At 48.2% G+C, this 21176-nt stretch overlaps 2 protein-coding genes across 16 annotated transcripts in view; one reads left to right on the forward strand and one right to left on the reverse strand.

The window, feature by feature from the left end:
* PTPRE (protein tyrosine phosphatase receptor type E) overlaps nucleotides 1-4000 on the forward strand; it is a 178591-nt gene extending 174591 nt beyond the window's left edge. For 9 of the 11 annotated variants that reach the window (XM_025274185.3, XM_025274187.3, XM_044935063.2 and 6 more), the window contains 2 exons: nucleotides 1136-1162; nucleotides 2746-4000. In XM_025274185.3, the coding sequence (XP_025129970.2) occupies nucleotides 1136-1162; nucleotides 2746-2985 (267 nt within the window). In that variant the 3' untranslated portion in view covers nucleotides 2986-4000. Of the gene's footprint in view, nucleotides 1-1135; nucleotides 2456-2745 lie in introns of those variants that run through there. The other 2 variants (XM_025274190.3, XM_025274192.3) reach the window with 1 other exon arrangement.
* A 4417-nt stretch (nucleotides 4001-8417) lies between these two features.
* Nucleotides 8418-21176, reverse strand: part of MKI67 (marker of proliferation Ki-67) — a 29929-nt gene continuing 17170 nt past the window's right edge. For all 5 annotated transcript variants that reach the window (XM_006042333.4, XM_025274164.3, XM_025274165.3 and 2 more), the window contains 3 exons: nucleotides 12427-19562; nucleotides 10623-11066; nucleotides 8418-9686 (listed from right to left, as the gene is read on the reverse strand). In XM_006042333.4, coding sequence (XP_006042395.3) covers nucleotides 9621-9686; nucleotides 10623-11066; nucleotides 12427-19562 — 7646 coding nt within the window. In that variant the 3' untranslated portion in view covers nucleotides 8418-9620. The remainder of the gene's footprint in view (nucleotides 9687-10622; nucleotides 11067-12426; nucleotides 19563-21176) is intronic.

Here is a 21176-nt window from a genome sequence, read left to right on the forward strand (position 1 = left end):
AAGTGACCAGGGTCTGCAAGGGTAGCTGCCATCTGTTGTTCCTCAAACCACCGGGGTCCAACCCCATGTCTGCTTACTGTTGTGCTCATGGTTTTCCTAGACGCATGGTAGACTCGCCAAGAAAGTCCAGGCGTTGCCATTTTCCCCATCTGTTTCATTTCTTCCTTCCCCCCTGCCCTTTGGCCGCATTGCCCAGCATGTGGGATCTTAGTTCCCCAACCAGGGATCGAACACTCACCCCCTGCATTGGAAGCGCCAAGGCTTGCCCACTGGAGCACCAGCGAAGTCCTCATTCCTTCTTTTCAGTGCTCATTACTGGTGGTGTCACACGCCCTGCTCACTGGTCCCCCGTTAACCCATCACCTGGCTCTAGTCTCACAACCTCAAAGAGCTGCTGGAAGGTTGGAAGTCAGGCAATGTCCAAGTGTGCTAAGAAGTTAAGAGCCTCACACAGATGTGCAGTGGGGCCTTCCCAGGTGGCTCAGTGGCAAAGAATCTGCGGCCAGTGTAGGAGACACAAGAGATGGGGGTTCAGTCCTTGGGTCGGGAAGATCCCCTGGAGTAGGAAGGGGTGACCCACTCCAGTATTCTTGCCTGGAAAATTCTGTGGACAGAGGAGCCTGACGGGCTGCAGTCTGTGTGTTCACAAAGAATCAGACATGACTGAGTGTGCACCCGCAGATGTAAGGCATCCTTCTTTTAAATTTTAGTAAAGTTGATATAAAGCAATGCCCTTTTGTAGTGTAAATTTAGGTTTAAAAACAATCTACATTTCCATCTTATTTAATTTTTATAGATTATTTTCTTTGCATTATGAAGTTTGATGTCAGGTTTGCTATTATTTTTTCATTCCGAAGTAGTGGTTTTTAGTTTAAATATGAAAACTAGAGCTCTCTCACTCAGAGAGTGAGTCCAAAATACCCTGAGTTGAAACATTGACATTTTCTATGTTGAAAAATAGATTTGGAAACGTGTGCCTAAAAACGAAATTATGTAGCAGAAGTTTATATGCATCAGGATATACAGTATTTTAATAACTGGTCAGACTTTTTTATGTCTTTAGTGTTTCTTCTAATTAAATTAATTAAATATATCTTTAATATTATTTTAATACATTCTTGGTTTTCTTTTTCAGGAACAGTATGAATTCTGCTACAAAGTGGTACAAGATTTTATTGATATATTTTCTGATTATGCTAATTTCAAATGAAAATTCCTGCCTTAAAATATTTTTTAATTTAATGGTCAGTATATTTTGTAAAAATCGTGTTAATTTATTTCATAGTTGACATTAATATCCTTCCTAATTTCTTTGTATATATTTTGTTATGCTTTAAAGGCCACCTGCTGTAAAGTTATTAAATCTTAAATACGCCCTTTAAAAACTGGAATAATGTATTAAGGTCAAATAATATCCCATAAAATATATATTTCTGCTAATATCAGTAAAAAATATTTTAATTTTTCATTAGATTCATATCATTTAACTCCACACAGTCAGCGCCTCTAAAAATCTTAATATGCCGAGTGCGTTTATTTATGCAGGGTACTAACCACAACTTCATTAGAAAACAGTCAAGGACTCAGAAATTAGTGGAAAATTTCCTGATATTGATTTCACAGCCCTGCCTGCGCAGCAGCAGTTTTTTGAAGGCAAACTGCTCGTGAAGATGCAGTGCAAACAGGGAGTCTTGTAGACCTCAGTCTCAGTCCATGTGGTCTCCCTTTACCTTTTAAAGATCAAAGAAGACTTTACAACCTGAGTCCAGGTCTAAAACCCTCTGGAGTAATCGGTGGCTATGTAGTGATCCTTAAACATGCATTTATTCAAGACTGTGTTGTGACATCTTGTCGAGACAAAAGAGATGTGAAGGCCAGTGGTCCCGTGGCCCTGTGGCCTCGGGTCCAGCAAACCGGCTCTCGGAGCTTCACTCCCCGGGCGCTGCTTGCTTTCCATTGGTCTGGGTGGTTGACTCAGGTGACCCTCTGAGAGTCACACCCACTGCCCTTCTCACTCCTCTGCCCCCACCTGCACTCCACCATTCTGCCCTGCTAGTCGTGAGCTATACCTCAAGGCACAATAAAAAGTCACTTCCCATCCAAAAGGTCAGACAGTGCATCTGACACGCACAGAGAAGGCAGGAGCTCCTGCCTGGGAGAAACCGTCCGGCAACCACAAGCGATTATGCTTTAAACTTTCTGAGAAGCGTTTTGGTATTTTAGAAAATCTCTTGTGAAAGTTAAGACTGTTTGTAAGAAAAAAAAAATCTTAAAATCTAGATTTATACAGTTTTTTTAAGTCCCACTCTTTAATATTTAATAAAAGGAAAGAAAGAGAAATCCTTACTCTAGACTAACTTCTTTTTGAATGGTTCCTATTGAGACTTCTGACACTGGATAATAATGATCTCATTGCCACTCAGGATTGGCTTGTGGGGCAAAAAAAAAAAGAGAATGAACATGGAAAGGTTTAATTTAATGGCAGCGACCTGTTTGTGGCCAGCAGATGCCTAAGCAGATGAGCACAATGTAAAAAAAGACATCTGGTCTATCTTTCTGTAATCATTTAACATGTACATTTTGGGGTACTTTTTTTTGCTTTCTAAATGAGATATGAATCTAAAGATCTAATTTGATATTTCCACTGGTAACTGATTGCACGAGTGCAACCCATGGTAGGTGATGTCCTAATAACAGGCCCACAGGTAATCAAGGTTCTTCTGCTCCTCCACTCCCCACCCAAAGGTCAGAGGTCAGAGGAGGAGCCCAGCTGGACAGACAAAAGCACAACTTTGTGGGTGCTGCCATGCCACCAGCTGCAGCCCTGGGCTCCTCACGCAGCCAACCGCCGCCCCCTCCCTTCTGGGTGCACTGGTTATGATTTTGGGTCAAAGAGGAACACAGAGGGAGCTTCGCAAGACGCACCAGGTGGCCTCATTTGTTTCCATTGTTAAAGTCCCGAGCCCGAAGTCCTTCTTTGACTAAAGGGGAAGAGAGAGAAAACTGAGCACCGAAGCCTAGACACGGAGCTGCTGTTTGCAGTGATGGCAACACGGGATCGCAGCGCCCAAGGGCCTGGACAGGGCCAACTTCAGGAGCCGTCACTGAGCGTCCTGCAGGCCCTTTCGTGGTCTAGCTGGCATCTCGTGTCGTGGGATTAGGGTAGACCTTTTCAGGGGTGCCCTCGAGGAAGCACCCCGTTTGTGTGTATTTCCGGCCCCTTGGGCCATCGCCTGCGTCTGCTGAGGCTCCACGCTGGTGGTTCTGAGAACAGAGCAAATGCCACTGGCCCTGGGGTGCTCCCTCCACAATCACGGCAGCACTTGCCTCCCGGGGGGCTGTCGCCAGCCTCCGGGCCCCTGCCATCACCCCGCAGCTCTGATTCCAGCCTCGGTGGGCGTTCCAGGACTCCACATCCTGTCTGTCTTGCCGTGAAAGTTGGCACCTCCTCCCCTTGGGTCAAAGAAAGTCCATTGTACATAACTGAACAGCGCCATGCTGGTAAAGTCCTTTTTCCTTTGACGTGTTTCTCTGTTGCATGCGGTTGCATTCAAATGCCAAATAGCGATTAGAAGACGACCAATTCTGATCTCCTTGCTTTATTGGTCACTGTGTGACTCTCTTTACTGTTTCTTTCCATGTGCTCTATGAATGAAGACTGCGTACCAGTGTTTTAAAAGGTATTTTTATGTATTTTTTAAAACTTTTTAAAATGAGCCTGATGCCTCTGTTTCAGCATTTGGAGACATGCCTTTTTTTTTTTTTTAATGTATGATTACTGATATTTCTGTTGTGTTTAACTAAGTTGTGTTTAATTTATGTGCAATCTTTATAATATATGTATGTTTTCTGGTTTCAACTATCATTTTTTTTGTTTTATCCCATTTCTCATTTGATCTTGCTCTGATTCCAATGCCAGTGAATGTTGCTGAATTTGTATATGCAAATTGCAAGATCCAAAATATTCTGTTGCAAGGATAAATCTTTACTTTGACTCTCAGCCTGCGTCTCTTTCTTCAGTGAAGTCTCCTAATCTTATTCCTATGCCTTAAATCCTTCTAGACAAGACATTTATTAGGAGGTAAGCATGGATTTATGTAGACAATTTTAGGACTTATAAAATTTAACTCAGACACACAGACATGTGTGGATGTGATGGCCAGTGCACTGGTCTTCAGAAGCCCTGAGTGGTTCGTGAAGCCTGGATTATAACCGCTTTACAGAGGGCGACCCTTTCTAGAGTCCAAACAGCTCTGAACAGTGGTTTCTCAGAATATACAAGGAAGGTGACCGAATGCTCCAAGTCCACTGCCAGGCGGGATCAGAAAGCCTTTCCAACACTGCTTCTCCTCCTAAAACCTCGACTCCTGTTAGGCCTTCCTTTCCACATCTATGTCTGGGGACCCCGGATCACTCTCTTTTTCAGTTTCACACCTTCCCTAATTCATACACCAGCTTCCTCTTTCAGATATTCTGGACCTAATGTGGAAATTGAAGCATATGCTTTTTATTATTGGTCACATTTATTTAATAAACTTTATAAGCTTTGTTATGTTTGTTAAAATGGATCATCTGAAAACCTTTATTCCCCTTCATCTGAAAAAAATCACCTGCAATGAATCTGTGTGCTCCTATGGACCCTGTAGCTACTGGGTTTGGCTTAGGGGTCTGTGGGTTTCCCAGGTGATGCTAGTGACAAAAGAACCACTGGTCAACGCAGGGGACACGAGAAGCGGGTGCGATGCCTGGGCTGGGAAGGTCCCTTGGGGCCAATGCAGGAGACATGAGAAGCGGGTGCAAGCCCTGGGCTGGGAAGGTCCCCTGGAGAAGGAAATGGCAACCCACTCCAGTATTCTTGCCTGGAGAATTCTATGGACAGACGAGCCTGGCGGGCTGCAGTCCATGGGGTTGCAGAGTTGGACACGACTGAACATGCACGTATGGATCTGTCTGTCTGCATGTCTGTTAAATAAGGGTGGGGGGGTGGGCTCACTTCTGCTCTCGGTGTGGTGGGGGCTCTTTCCCCCATAAGTGTAAGAGAGCAGGAGAACAGAAGGTGCAGATGCAGCCTGAGGCAGGAGACAGCGAGGACAGGGGGCAAGGAGGAGTTTTAGAGGAGGGTCCATGAGGACAGGAACCAGCACCCCCAGGCAACCAGGGACAAAGAGACTTGACCACCTGGCGGGGTACAGACTCAGGAGGGTGTGAGGGGCTGAGAGGGAACAAACCCCAGGTCTGCCACAGAGGGGCCTGTTGTCAAATAGAAACACACCAACATACCCCCTGTGATAACAGATCTCAGGATGGGCCAGCAGGTGAGCCGATGGCCAGGGGAGGTCAGCACCTGGCTGGGATTGGATGGCGCAGGTTAGGGGAGTGGCTTTCAGCAGGCTCTGTGGCTTTTCCAATAATTGAAGACCATCTACGGTGTGGATGGTCCCCATCACCAACCATGGATAACGGCAAGCCTCTGAGCTCTTGTCAAGCTGAGGCAAAAAAAGAAAAAAACATGCCTTCCATCAGTTTGCATTTCCCTAACTTCTAGTGGGTTGAGCATCTTTTCACATTTATTTCTATTTCATCTCTGAACCACCAATTTGCATTTTTTATCCATCTTCCTAATTGAGTCATTTGGCTTTGCCTTATTCATTTATTTTGTGTTAGTCGCTCGGTCCTGTCCGACTCTTTGTGACCCCATGGACTGTAGCCCGCCAGGCTTCTCTGTCCATAGGATTCTCCAGGCAAGAATACCAGAGTGGGTTGCCATTCCCTTCTCCAAATTCATTTATAGTAATTCTGTTTAAAACGTGGATACTGACCCTTTGTTATTCACATTATAGCCAACCCACCACAGGTGGCTACCTCTGGGACTTGCCCGCAAGTTCACTCCAAAAATCTGGTTGCGTCAGGGCGGCCAACCTCTGGGCAACAAGCACGGTCATTTGCTGATTCTGCAGCCTGGACTAAATCCCTGTCCTGGAGTCCAGACAAGGACAAGGCCTGGGTGGTGGGGAGTCCCCTCCCCCAAATACCAGGGCTGTTTCTGCAGGACCCAGCAGGCCTCCTGGCTTGGTGGGGAGTTCCTGTCTGGCTATGGCAGTTGTGGAAATGCAGGCAGGAGGCTGGGAGGCGGCCCTCTGCCCCACCCCTTTCTGCCTCTCACTGTCTCTGTTTGGTATGATTTTCTTTACCTCTTCCTCCCTTTAATAAAAATACTGAGTTTTAACATCATTTCATCTCAGACACTTCCTGCACCTGATCATCAGGGTGTAGACTTATCAGTCTGCGGTCTGATCCTGGATGGACAAAGCTTCGTCCTAGAGGGGGGCACCTAGTTCCCACTGTACTCTATTCCACCAGGAAGTACAGTATGACTCTGGGCCATGAAACGGGGGGCCAACCTGGCCCGGGAAACCAGGGTAGGGCTGAAAGAGGCTTCTTGGAGGGAGTCTCACTGGAGCTGAGCTCAGGGCTGAAGGGAAGCAAGAGTGGGGAAGAGAGCAGAGGGTGTGTGTGTGTGTGTGTGTGAGCATGAGTATGTGTGTGAATAAATAGGTGTATATCCATGTGTATGTATGTGTATGTGTGAATGAATGGGTATGGATCCATGTGTATATATGTATATGTGAGTGAATGAAAGGGTGTGTGCCTGTGTACATGTATGCATGTGAATATACTACATGCGTGTATGAGCATGTGCGTGTGATATGTATCCATGCATATGTATGTGAATGAATAGGTGTCTACATGTATGCATGTGTACTACACGCACATGTGCATGAGCATATGTAAGAAACCTTGTATATTCATGTGTATGCATGTGTGTGAATGAATGGGTGTATATGTGTGTGCGCAATCATGTATGCATGCGTGAATACTACATGTGGGGGGTAGAGTCTTAACTAAGGAAGGCAAGAGATGACTGGTAGAAAATTAAAGCAAAAAAATCATATCATGGAAAACTTGGAGATAAAGTAAAACTAGCTTCCATTTAATGAGAGCTTTCCATCAGAGGGATGCTACTTTCTTGGAATCTGAGGCTCAGAAGTTACCAAATCACACAGCAAGTAGATGTTTATTTCTTGTACCCCATTCTCAAGCACATAATTAGCCTTGCTAAATAATAATGGTTAATATTTCTATCTGATGCTTCCTCCCCCCAAAAATGCTAAATAAAGGATGTGTCCTGTGGACGTGCATTTTTAAAAACATGTTTGAATGACTTTTTCTAATTCAGCACCTACAACCATATAAAATAAAACCACCCTTCTTTTTTTAATTTTTTTACTTTACAATATCGTATTGGTTTTGCCATACATTGACTTGAATCTGCCATGAGTGTACATGTGGTCCCCATCCTGAACCTGCCTCCCACCTCCCTCCCCATCCCATCCCTCTGGGTCATCCCAGTGCACCAGCCCTGAGCACCCTGTATCATGCATCAAACCTGGACTGGCGATCTGTTTCACATATGATATTATACATGTTTCAATGCCATTCTCCCAAATCATCCCACCCTCACCCTCTCCCACAGAGTCCAAAAGACTGTTCTATACATCTGTGTCTCTTTTCCTATCTCACATACAGAATTATCATTACCATCTTTCTAAATTCCATATATATGCATTCATATACTGTATTAGTGTTTCTGGCTTACTTCACTCTATATAATAGGCTCCAGTTTCATCCACCTCATTAGAACTGATTCAAATGTATTCTTTTTAATGGCTGCATTATACTCCATTGTGTATATGTACCACAGCTTTCTTATCCATTCGTCTGCTGATGGACATCTAGGTTGCTTCCATGTCCTGGCTATTATAAACAGTGCTGCAATGAACATTAGGTTACATGTGTCTCTTTCAATTCTGGTTTCCTCGGTGTATAGGCCCAGCAGTGGGATTGCTGGGTCATATGGCAGTTCTATTTCCAGTTTTTTAAGGAAAAAACCACCCTTCTTATGCTCTTGAAATATTCTGCTTAAGAAGGCGAGAAAATGTGCTGATATATTTCAGTGAGATTTGGGGTTAGAAATGAACCCTAATAGCTTTTTAATTAATTTTTACCCCATTCCCCAGGAACACAGCTAACTGAAATTTTTCTATATGTGAGGTTCATAATTATTGCTAAATCTGAAGTGCTGGCAGAACAACTTGATCACAGGAAGTTCCTGTGTTTCCTTGGGTTTTGCCTCAGTGGCACACTGATGGCTCGCGCCCAGAAGGCCTTTTCTAATGAGGCTTGCACTTCCTAAAACACCATCCCTTCTGCTCGTCGGAACCCCACTTTCTTTCCAGCCCCACTTGACGATGACCCCCAATTTCAGGCAATGCCGTCTAAATAACTGTATTAATAAGGCAGCCAAAATAGCAAAAACAAACACCCCTGACTCAGACAGACGTGCCTGGATTCATGCATTTGTTCAAAAGCGTTTATTGTGATGGGGACCTCGCTCCACGCCAGACCTGGGGGGAACACAAGAGTCGACGGAGGCACCAGGTGACAGCTCGCGTGCTCGGGCACAGCCAGCCTCGCCTCCACCAGGCAGGGCAGGCGGATGGGGAGGCCTCCACACGGGTGACTGGAGGGGACGGGGCGCTCGCATCTGACCCAGGGAACACGGAGGAGCCGGAGGACAGAGCGAAACAGCAGTGAGACGGGTGGCTCTGAAACCAAAGGAGGACGGACACCCAGGCGAAAAACGAGACGCAATGGCCTCGAGCTCCAAGTGTCAGAAATGGCTGCTCTTTCTGGGGGAAAGTGCAAGGTCAGGTCAACAGGTGTGGGCAGAGAAAGCACAGGCGAGGGCAGAGAAGACTCGGAAAACGGGACACGAGGGCGTGGAGGGGTGTCACAGCGCGGACTCGAGGGGTGCGCGGGCCAGTGGCCCTCAGGCCGGGTGGGGAGATGCCCTCAGATGAAAACAGTCCTAGTTCAGACAGAGACACTTCACGTGGAACAGGCAAGCTGGCAGGCCTTCCTCAAGCAAAGCGTCACACTACCCTGCAGATGGCGGCACAAACCAGCCTCGGAATCACGTCTCGCCTCCGAGGCCAGGGCAGCAAACAGGACTGTCCTGTGCAGATGGCCCGCAGCCCGAGCGCCTGGACCCGCGGTCTCCCCGGGGTGAAGGCGGACACCCTGACTTTCATTGTTCTCGTCCTCTGCCCATTCATTCCTGAGTCCTGAGCCCCTGCCTTTCACGTTTGCGTGAGGACGCACACAGGACACAGACACACAGAGAAGCATTTACAGCAGCGTGGCGAGCACTGGGGCCCACGGCCGACGGATCGACCGCGGCAGTCACAAACCCCGGGGCTTCATTTCACCGAGATGAAGGCCACACCTTGGCAAACTCCCCCCACCCTCCCACCCCCTACTCAAGTCTTAAATGTTTTACTAATTTAGGAGACTCAGAGGTCTCCTTCATAATCTCCATGTGGGGGCTTTTGAATAAACTCTTGAGTTAGAAAATTCTAAGCCTTCTTCCCTTAAACCCCCACCCCACCCCACCCCCAGTAGCATTATTTACAGAATTCACTTTAAAACTTACGGCAAATATCGTACTACAACTTATCACTAAATTCATTACTCCCCCCACCCCCCTTTAAACTTCTTAGCTATATATCTTCAGGGTCTCGACGATTTCTGGTTCTTATTTTCTTGACACACACGTTTTCACTTTCCTGTTTGGGAGGAAAAATATCTCTTAAGTCATTTGAAAGAACAGTTTGTGTAACCAACTCTATTCTGCAAAAACCCGAATCCTTACAGGGTGCGATACAGGCCTTTAGCTCCAGAAAACTCGTCTTGAGGTTGGCAGTGAGCTTTAAAATAGAGACTGTAAAAGCTGCCTGAAACTCTTACTATGTATAACTTTAAAGTTAAATATTGTGTCTTGACAGAAAGGTTGGTAAGCTATTTTTAAGTTATCAATACATCATAAAAAAGAAAAAAAAAATTCCACATACATTTTCCACTGATTTTTATAAATACCACTCAGAAAAAGTGAATTCCAACATGTAATCAGGCTGAAGCTTTTTGGACCTTCTGAACAACTGGTGTGTCCAGAGGGGACATCACTGAGTGCTGGCTGTGTGTGAGCGGAGACCATGCTTGGGGCTGAGTGTGAGTGGAGACCATGCTTGGGTTGCCGTCTTTGGGAGGAGGAAAGGACACCAGGCTGCCTCCTGAATGGGAACTGTTCACGGGGCTGTTTGTCTATGGACACCCCACCCGCTCTGTGTCCCAGCTTTCCGAGGGGACACCTTTGAAATCAAGCATTACCTTTCGGGAAGTTTGTTCAGTCTCTAACCACACACTGAAGGCAGTGCCTGGAATCTTAGCACAGGAGTGCAGTGAGCACTCAGAAAGCACTAACTGGATAAATTCCCTGAAAGAAGACGTCATCGAGTGACTTGACTATTCAAGTGGAATTCCCAAGCCACATCCACCTGAATACTGAGCCACAGAATATGGTTTAGACTCCTGCTTCTCATGCTAGTTTAACTGAAGGTTGGCAGTGTATTATCCCATTTGCTGCGTCTGCTCTCACAGCGTGGGGTAAACCTCTACTGACATAGTGTCTATGCTTAGAAAAAGAGCAACAGGAGATTACTAGCCTTCTGAAGACTGTGGGCACATCTCTTGGCACTCCGGGTCACTCTCTGCTCGGATGCAGTCTCCGAAGGGTTTCCTCGAGGGCGAACGCTAACCTTTCTGGATCTCGAACCCTTGGGGTCTGAAAGTCCTGTCCCTTCCTTCTCTTCCTGCTTCTTCGCTGGGATGTCCACCCTTCCCTCCCTCGCTTTCTCTTCTGCAGCCTCAGGCAAAGGCGTCTGGTTCTGCCTCCCAGGTCTTGAGCGTGTCCTCCTCTCTTCAACTTTGCTCCCAGAGGCAGGCTTCTTGGCTCCATCTTCAGGGCTCTGGAGCTTCATCTCCTGGGAGGGCTGCACGGACTTCTTTTTGCTTCTGTTTATTTTCACCTTTTCTTCTGATATAAGAACCTCAGGTCTTTGCTCCTCTACAGAAGTTTTAGCAGGACGCCTGGAACGCAGGGACACTCCCTAAAAAAATTCAAAAGACATCCACAAAATGTCAAGAATGAAGAATACAAATTACAAATCTCAACATGGAGAACATCATTTGAAAGTGAACTCAAAGAGGAATCAATTGCAACATTTGCCATTGATTCATATCCTAACATGCAAGAAAGTCTAAGCAAATCAGGGGTGTACCTGTCAATTTGCTCCTACAGAGAAATCACCATTTCCACCAATAAACCCTAAGTAAGGAATTCAGTATGAACTCCAACCACAATGTCTGTCACATACATCAGTGTGATTTTAACAAGCGTTAAAAGCATATTCCAGGAAAACACCCCATTATTCAGACAGAAAATGAATTTCTAATCCTTCAAGTCATTGCTAGACCAGAACAGGAAAATTTCAATTTCTGGAATCCAATTTACAAACTTCTCTGACAAAACGTATAGCTTCCCTACTGGCTTAGGTGGTAAAGAATCTGCCTGCCATGCAGGGGACCTGGGTTCAATCCCTGGGTTGGGAAGATCCCCTGGAGAAGGGAATGGCAACCCACTCCAGTATTCTGCTTGGAGAATCCCCTGGACAGAGGAGGCTGGCGGACTACAGTTCATGGGGTCGCAAAAAGTTGGACACAACTAAGCGACCAACACTTTCGCCAACAGCCCTGACAGCTATGGTCTTCCCAGGACACACATACCCTGGGCAAATTGTTCTAATTGTTTAAGTACTGATGTAGATACTGCTTGTACTCAGCACTCCAGGTCTCAGCGCCTAGGACAAGGCAGGACTGAGTTGCCCACTTTTTCTCGGCATAAAGCTCCATATCTTTGAAGACGAACATAGGAAGATCCCCTGGAGAGTGAAACAGCAACCCACTCCAGTCTTCTTTCCTGGAGAATCCCATGGACACATGAACCTGGAGAGCTATAGTCCATGGGGTTGCAGAGTTGGACACGACTGAGTAACTAAACAGCTCTATAAATTCTAAGGGGATGCTTTCCAATGGTCTGCAGCTACTCACTGTGTTGACTGTGGACCCCGAGGGAAAGGGGACCCATACTTACATTGGGGTTACATACAGTTGATAGCAAATTTATGCCAGAATGGAGAGCATCCACCCAAGTTGCCATGCTGTGCCAAGTCATTCAGTCATGTTCGGCTCTTTGCGACCCCATGGACTGTAGCCTGCCAGGCTTCTCTGTCCATAGGATCCTCCAGGCAAGAAGACTGGAATGGGTTGCCATGCCCTCCTCCAGGGGATCTTTCCCACCCAGGGATCAAATCCGCATCTCTTACATCTCCTGCATTGGCAGGAGGGTTTTTTACGACCATCGCCACCTGGGAAGCCCACAGGGCACGATCACATCACTCCTCCCATCACCTTATTCGGAGCCTGTGCGACTTCTTGCGGATCCGTAGCTTTAGCTTTCAGGTCATCATCGGGCAGGTTTCCCACAGGTTCAGTCCTTTGTGCCAAGGTCCGCAGGCTTCTCTTCTTCACTCCTGGGGGTTCGGGGGGCTCCCATGTCTCCCTGGGGGCTGTCCTCTGCTTCTTCTGGAGTGGTCTCTCGTCCTCGGGGTCCTGGGCAGCTGTCACAGGGCGCAGTCTCTTCCTGCCTGTGACTCTTCCGTCTTCTCCCTGCTCCCTCTCGGGGGACAGGGAAACGCAACTTTCACCTGGGTGTTTTGCAGGCTCTCTGCTGCCCTCAAGGTCTTCTGTGAATCTTACTTTAGGGGCCCTGAGGACTCTTCGGGATGTTTCTACAGGTCTTCTGTCTGCTGTTTGCTTTGAGGCTCTCTTGATGGCAGTAGAACTGCTTTCCAGTTCCTCGGCCTGATCAGGCTTTTGGAAGGGCTCCTGGGAACTGGCCGGGTCTTCCACGGTCTTCTCCTGAAATGCTTTTCGCCGACTCCTGACGCCAATGAAGTTTTCTGCTGAGTTCAGGTTCCTCCTTGACGTTTCCTTGGCCATCTTGATCTTGTTCTCATTGCCCACAGGTTCTGTGTGCGTCGTTTCCTCTGGAGTCTGTGCAGGCCTGCTGAGCGCTGAGGGCTTGTCTACAGCCACTTTTCTTGGTGGTGACCTGAGCTGTTTCTGTCTAGCTGTTCTCCTGGTGACTGGTTGTGCTGGTGGAGACTGGTGGGGCGCTGGAGCCGTCGTGCCATCACTCACTGGTTCCTTGGCCCAATCTTGCTTTTGGCAGAGCTCTTTGGCACCGGCCAGGTCTTTCAGGGGTTGGGTCTTTTCCTTCAGTGTTCTTAGTCGGCTCCTGACCCCAATTACATTTTCTGCTGGATTGAGTTTCTGCTTTGAATTTTCCTTCAACACCCTGTTGTCTTTTTCATCACGTACAGGCTCGCTGTGTGTGGTTTCCCCTGGTGTCTGTGTGGGCTCTCTGAGCGCCGAGGGCCTTTCTATGTCCACTTTCTCTGGCGACGCCTTAAGTCGCCTCTTTCTGCTTGTTGGTCTGGTGATGGGTTTTGCTGGTGGAGACTGGCGGGGCATTGGAATGGTTGTAACATCACCCTCTGGTTCTTTGACCTGATCTGGGTCTTGGAAGAGCTCTTTGACACTGGCTGGGTCTTCCAGGGGTTGGGTCTTTTCCTTCAGTGTTCTTAGCCGACTCCGGACTCCAGTTACATTTTCTGCAGGATTGAGTTTCTGCCTTGGATTTTCCTTCAGCACTCTGCTGTCTTTTTCATCAGGTGCAGGCTGGCCCCATGTGCTTTCCCCTGGTGTCGGTGTGGGCTCTTCTTTGTCCACTTTCTCTGGTGATGACTTGGGCCGCCTCTTTCTGCTTGTTGGCCTGGTGACCGGTTCTGCTGGTGGGGATGGGCGGGGCCCTGGGGCTATTGTAACATCACTGTCTGCTTCTTTGGCCTGATCTGGCTTTTGGAAGAGCTCTTTTACACTGGCTGAGTCTTCCAGGGGTTGGGTCTTTTTCTTAAGTGTTCTTAGCCGACTCCTGATGCCTGTTACATTCTCTGCAGGACTCAGTTTCTGCCCTGAAGTTTCCTTCAACACCTTGCTGTCTTTTTCTTTGCCTACAGGCTCTGTGTGTGTATCACCTGGTGTCTGTATAGGCCCTGTGGACGCTGAGGGCTCTTCCACGGCCACTTTTCCTGGTGGTGACCTGAGCCGTCTCTGTCTGGTCATTCTCCTGATGACTGGTTGTGCTGGTGGAGACTGGCAGGACGCTGGAGCGATTTTTACATCACTCGCTGGTTCCTCGGTCTGGTTGGGGTTTTGGAAGGGCTCTTTGACCCTGGCTGGGTCTTCTGTGGGTTGGGCCTGTTCTTTAATGTTTCTTCGCCGACTTTTGACGCCAGTTACATTTTCTGCTGAGACCAGTTTCTGCCTTGAAGTTTTCTTACACACTTTGATGTCTTTTTCATCCTTTTCAGCTTCTCTCTGCATGCGTGTGGCTTCCTCCGGAGTCTGGGAGGGCCTCCTGAGTGCTGAGGGCTCTTCTACACCCACTTTCTCTGGCGATGACCTGAGTTGTTTCTTTCTACTTGTTCTCCTGGTAACGCGTTCTGCTGGTGATTTATAGGGTATGGCAAGGGGATGGTCATCGATCATTATGGGTTGCTTTGCATGATCTGGGGTTTGGAAGAGCTCTTTGAAGCCACTCAGGTCTTCCAGGGGCTGGGCTTTCTCCTTAGGTATCCTTGGCCACCTCTTGCGTGCAGTTATGTTTTCTGCAGAGTCCAGTTTCTCTTCTGGAGCTTCCCGAGACACTGCGGTGCCTCTGTCACCACCTTCTGGCTCTCTGGGTGAGTGTGTGGCTTCCCCCGGTGTTTGCTGAGGCTTCCTGAGAGCTGAGCAGTCTTCCTGCCTGTCCACTGTCTTGGAAGGTGTCCTGAGATGCCCCCTTCTAGCTGGTGTTATGGTGACTGGTTCTGGTTGTGGAGACTGGCAGAGCATTTGAGGGATACTGTTTTCAGTCATTGGTTCCTTGGATTGACGTGGGGCTTGGAAGAGCTCTTTAAAGCCAGTCAGGTCTTCCAGGGGCTGGGCCTTTTCCTTAAGTGATGCTCTTGGCCGCCTCTTGCTTCCAGTTAAACTTTCTGCTGAGTCCAGTTTCTGCTTTGGAGTTTTCGTAAATGCTTTTTCTTCACTATCACTTGCTGGTTCTCCTTCTGAGTGCCTGGTTCCCCGTGGAGTCTGTGCAGGCCTCCTGAGTGCCGAGAGCTCCTCCTTTACATCCACTTTCTGGGGAGATGACTTGAGTCGTCTCTTCTCACTTGTTGGCGTGTTGAATGCTTCTGCTGGTGGAGATGTACAGGGCATTGTGGTGAGTTTGTCATCAGTCATTGCTCCATCTGCATGATCTGGGGTTTGGAAGAGCTCTTTGAAGCCATCCAGGTCTTCCAAGAGTTGGGCCTTTTCCTGGGGTGTCCTTGGCCGCCTCTTGCTTGCAGTTAAATTTTCTGCAGGGTCTGGTTTCTCTTCTGGAGTTTCCCGAGACACTGCAGCGCCTCTGTCACCACCCTCTGGCTCTTTGGGTGAGTGTGTGGTCATCCCTGGTGTATGTGTAGGCTTCCTGAGAGCTGAGCGGTCTTCCTGCATGTCCACTTTTTGGGAAGGTGTCCTGAGACTTCCCCTTCTACCTGGTGTTACGTTGACTGGTTCCAGTGGTGGAGACTGACAGAGCATCTTAGGGGTTTTGAGAACAGCCCTTGGCTCCTTGGTGTGATCTGGGGTCTGGAAGAGCTCTCTGAAGCCAGTCAGGTCTTCTAGAGATTGGACCTTTTCCTTGGGTGTTCTTAGCTGCCTCTTAATTCCAGTCATATTTTCTGCAGGGTCCAGTTTCTGCCTTGGCATTCCTGTGAATGCTTTGATGTCTTCAAAATCACCTGCTGCTTCTCCTGAGTGCCTGGTTCCCCCTGGAGTCTGTGCAGGCCTCCTGAGCACTGAGAGCTCCTCCTCTATGTCCACTTCCTGGGGAGGTGACTTGAGTTGTCTCTTCTTACTGGTCGGCATGTTGACTGTTTCTGCTGGTGATTTATAGAATGTTTTGGTGGTTTTGGCATCTGTCATGGGTTCCCTGGCTTGATCTGGGGTTTGTAAGAGCTCCTTGAAGCCAGTCAGGTCTTCCAGGGGCTGGGCCTTTCCCTTGGGTGTCCTTGGTCGCCTCTTGGCTGAAGGTACCTTTTCTGTAAGGTCTAGCATCTCTTCTGGAGCTTCCTGAGACACTGCAATGCCCTTGTCACCACCCTCTGGTTCTCTGGGTGACCGTGTGGTTTTTCCTGGTGTTTGTTGAGGTTTCCTGAGAGCTGAGAGGCCTTCCAGCACATTCACTTTTTGGGAAGGTGTCCTACTTGGTGTGTTGACTGGTTCTGGTTGTGGAGATGTACAGGGTGTTTTGGTGGTTTTGGCATCTGTCATGGGTTCCCTGGCTTGATCTAGGGTTTGTAAGAGCTCCTTGAAGCCAGTCAGGTCTTCCAGGGGCTGGGCCTTTCCCTTGGGTGTCCTTGGTCGCCTCTTGGCTGAAGGTACCTTTTCTGTAAGGTCTAGCATCTCTTCTGGAGCTTCCTGAGACACTGCAATGCCCTTGTCACCACCCTCTGGTTCTCTGGGTGACCGTGTGGTTTTTCCTGGTGTTTGTTGAGGTTTCCTGAGAGCTGAGAGGTCCTCCTGCACATTCACCTTCTGGGAAGGTGTCCTGAGACGTCCCCTTCTACTTGGTGTGTTGACTGGCTCTGACTGTGGAGATGTACAGGGTGTTTTGGTGGTTTTGTCATCAGTCATTGGTCCCTTGGCTTGATGAGGGGTTTGGAAGAGTTCTTTGAAGCCAGCCAGGTCTTCCAGAGGTGGGGCCTTTCCCTTGGGTGTCGTTGGCCTCCTACTTCCAGCAGAATTCTCTGCAGGGCCCAGTTTCTGCTTTGGCGTTTCCTCAAATGATTCAGTGCTTTGATCATCATCTCCTGGTTCTCTGCACCATGTATGCATGGTTTGCCCTGACGCTGGTGTGTGTCTCCTAAGCACTGACAGTTCTTTCTCTGTATCCACCTTCCCAAGAAGTGTCCTGGGCTGTCTCTTTCTATTGGTTGGTGTGACAATTAACTCTGATTGGGAAGATGTGCAGAGCATTTGGGGTGTGTTGAGAACAGCCTTTGGCTCCTTGGTGTGATCTGGGGTCTGGAAGAGCTCTCTGAAGCCAGTCAGGTCTTCTAGAGATTGGACCTTTTCCTTGGGTGTTCTTAGCTGCCTCTTAATTCCAGTCACATTTTCTGCAGGGTCCAGTTTCTGCCTTGGTGTTTCCATGAACGCTTTGATGTCTTCACCATCACCTGCTGCTTCTCCTTCTGAGTGCCTGGTTCCCCCTGGAGCCTGTGCAGGCCTCCTGAGCACTGAGAGCTCCTCCTCTATGCCCACTTCCCGGGGAGATGACTTGAGTCGTCTCTTCTTACTGGTCGGCATGTTGACTGGTTCTGCTGGTGGAGATTTAGAGGGTATTGTGGTGGGTTTTTCATCTGTCATTGTTTCCTTGGCCTGAAGTGGAGTTTGGAAGAGCTCCTTAAAGCCAGCCAGGTCTTCCAGTAGTGGGGTCTTTCCCTTGGGTGTTCTTGACCTCCTCTTGGTTGCAGGTACCTTTTCTGCAAGGTCTAGCATCTCTTCTGGAGCTTCCTGAGACACAGCAATGCTTCTGTCACCAGCCTCTGGCTCTCTGGATGATTGTGTGGTTTCCCCTGGTGTTTGCTGAGGTTTCCTGAGAGCTGAGAGGTCTTCTTGCATGTCCATTTTCTGGGAAGGTGTTCTGAGACGTCCCCTTCTAGTTGGTGTCATGTTGACTGGTTTCAGTTGTGGAGACTGGCCAAGCATTTGGGGGGTTTTGACAATAGCCCTTGGCAGCTTGGTGTGGGTTGGGGTTTGGAAGAGTTCTCTGAAGCCAGTCAGGTCTTTGAGAGACTGGACATCTTCTTTAGGTGTCCTTGACTGCCTCTTAATTCCAGTCACATAATCTGAAGGGTCCATTTTCTGCCTTGGCATTTCCTTGGACACTTTGATGTCTTCATCACCATCTGTTGGTTCTCTATCTGACTGCCCGGTTCCCCTTGGTGTTTGTTGAGGTTTCCTGAGAGATGAGAGCTCCTCCTCTACGTCCACTTTCTGGGAAGGTGTCCTGAGACGTCCCCTTCTACTTGGTATGTTGACTGGCTCCGGTTGAGAAGATTTACAGGGTGTTTTGGTGGTTTTGGCATCTGTCATGGGTTCCCTGGTTTGATCTGGGGTTTGGAAGAGCTCCTTGAAGCCGGTCAGGTCTTCCAGGGGCTGGGCCTTTCCCTTGGGTGTCCTTGGTCGCCTCTTGGCTGAAGGTACCTTTTCTGTAAGGTCTAGCATCTCTTCTGGAGCTTCCTGAGACACTGCAATGCCCTTGTCACCACCCTCTGGTTCTCTGGGTGACCGTGTGGTTTTTCCTGGTGTTTGTTGAGGTTTCCTGAGAGCTGAGAGGTCCTCCTGCACATTCACCTTCTGGGAAGGTGTCCTGAGACGTCCCCTTCTACTTGGTGTGTTGACTGGCTCTGACTGTGGAGATGTACAGGGTGTTTTGGTGGTTTTGTCATCAGTCATTGGTCCCTTGGCTTGATGAGGGGTTTGGAAGAGTTCTTTGAAGCCAGCCAGGTCTTCCAGAGGTGGGGCCTTTCCCTTGGGTGTCGTTGGCCTCCTCTTACTTCCAGCAGAATTCTCTGCAGGGTCCAGTTTCTGCTTTGAAGTTTCCTTAAACAATTGGATGCTTTTAGCATCTCTTGGTTCTCTTTGAGTGGGCGCGGCTTTCCCCAGAGTTTCTGAGAGCTTCCTAAGGTCCGAGAAACTTCCTACACCCACTTTCTGGGACGGTGTCTTGAGCTGTGTGCTCATGCTGGTGGGTGTGCTGACTGCTCCTGGCTTGGGAGACTTACAGCTCATCCTTGTGGCTTTGTTCTTTGCATCCGTCACTTCCTTGGCATGAACTGGAGTCTGTAGGAGACTCAGGATGTCCACCTGCTTCTCCTCGGGCTCTGTGTCCTGCGATCTCTGGAGGGTGGTCAGGTCTGCCGCTGGTTCACACTTCAGCTCTGAGGCTCTTCTTGATCTCCTCACAGCTATTGTCTTTTCAGAATTTTCTTTTGATTTGATGTTTTGCTTACATTGTTCGAACGACTTTTCACTTTCCTTTGTGTATCTCTCCAGCTTCAGCTCTGGTTGTGGTGTTTTCCTCAGACGTCTTCCCAAGATGTCCTCAACGGTGTCAGGTTTTGCGTCTTGGTTCTCTGGCCCTGTACCCGGCGTCTGCACACCACTGAGCTCCGCAGACCTTCTAGACCTGTTTGCACTTGATGTTGCCTTTGGAGTCGCTGTCGTGGACACAGGAGTTTTCATCTCAGCAGCTATGGTTTCATTCATGCTCCTTGGTGTTTTCACAGGATCTTTGTTCATTTTAATACTGGGGCGTCTCAAGGCAGGGTTTGCAGAACTTTGATCAGATGGCCCTTTCGCTGTATCCTGAGTCCTAGGAAACACATCCTCGCCTATAAAATATTAAAACACACAAGATAAACAGATTCTGTTCACTGTGTTGTGCCAATTTGCTATCTGATTCTCATAAAATATTACTTAAAAGCTAGTTTTGACTCCCATCCACCCCAGGATATGAGGCTGTCTCTATCAGACAGAGATAAATCTGTCTGACGTGAACCACACCCATGTATGAATAATGCTGCTGCTGCTGCTGCTGCTAAGTCACTTCAGTTGTGTCCGACTCTGTGCGACCCCATAGACTGCAGCCCACAAGGCTCCCCCATCTCTGGGATTCTCCAGGCAAGAACACTGGAGTGGGTTGCCATTTCCTTCTCCAGTGCATGAAAGTGAATAATGAAAGTGAAGTCGCTCAGTCATGTCTGACTCTTCACGACCCCATGGACTGCAGCCTACCAGGCTCCTCCATCCATGGGATTTTCCAGGCAAGAGTACTGGAGTGGGGTGCCATTGCCTTCTCCGATGAATCATGTTAAGGGTGCTATAGAGTGAGGTCATCATAGGTGGTGGTAAGGAGCTACAGGAATTAGGTAAAAGAAAAATAATTCTTTAGCAGGGGTTCCCTGGGACTTCCCTTGTGGTCCAGTGGTTAAACCTTCACCTTCCAATGCAAGAGGTATGGGTTCGAACACTGGTCGGGGAGCAAAAATCCCACATGCCTCTTGGCTAAAAAAAACGAAAATATAATACAGAAGCAGTATTGTAATGAATTCAATAGACTTGAAAAATAGTCCACATTAAGAAAAAAAAAAATCTTAAAAAAGAAAGAAAAGTCCTCTGAAGGCTGCCATCCAGGTCTCAGTGACACAGACATTTTTTCCATCAAACCACAGAAACAGCTGTTCAATCTGCTGGACCACCAATGCAATAATGGGGATTATACTTAGCGTGCTTAGGGTCTGTGTTACACAGGAAAACATCTATTTTTCAGCGATAGGAAGCACCTCAAGCATAGCACGCCATTCTCTCTACGACAGGCACATGGTGATCAGTGTCAATGGCAGAGAAGATAGACATCGTGTGTCCATCTCACACTCATCCTGTGGCAGGTGTCCACCCCAGAGAAGCCTCAGTACCTGCGCAGTGCACACCTGCTGTCTTTCTCTTTGCCGACAGCACTTTCACATCTGAGTAATTTACATACACGTATGATGAGAGCTTCCCTTCTAGCTAAGTTGGTAAACAATCTGCCTGCAATGCAGGAGACATAGGTTCGATCCCGGGGTCAGGAAGATTCCCTGAAGAAGGAAATGGCAACCCACTCCAGTATTCTTGCCTGGAGAATCCCATGGACAGAGGAGCCTGGCAGGCTACAGTCCATGGGCTCGCAAGAGTAGGACACAACTTAGTGACTAAACCATCACCATGATGAGAGGGCTTCCCAGGCGGCACTAGTGGTAAAGAACCCGCTGTCAAGGCAGGAGACTTAAAAGACACAGGTTTGATCTCTGGGTGGGGAAGATCCCCTGGAGGAAGGCATAGCAACCCATTCCAGTATTCTTGCCTGGAGACTCCCATGGCCAGAGGAGTCTGGTGGGCTACATACAGTCCATGGGGTCACAAAGAGTCAGACGCAACAAGCGACCTAGCACACGCACACACACACA

The sequence above is a fragment of the Bubalus bubalis genome, chromosome 23, assembly GCF_019923935.1.
Source record: "Bubalus bubalis isolate 160015118507 breed Murrah chromosome 23, NDDB_SH_1, whole genome shotgun sequence".
NCBI lineage: Eukaryota > Metazoa > Chordata > Mammalia > Artiodactyla > Bovidae > Bubalus > Bubalus bubalis.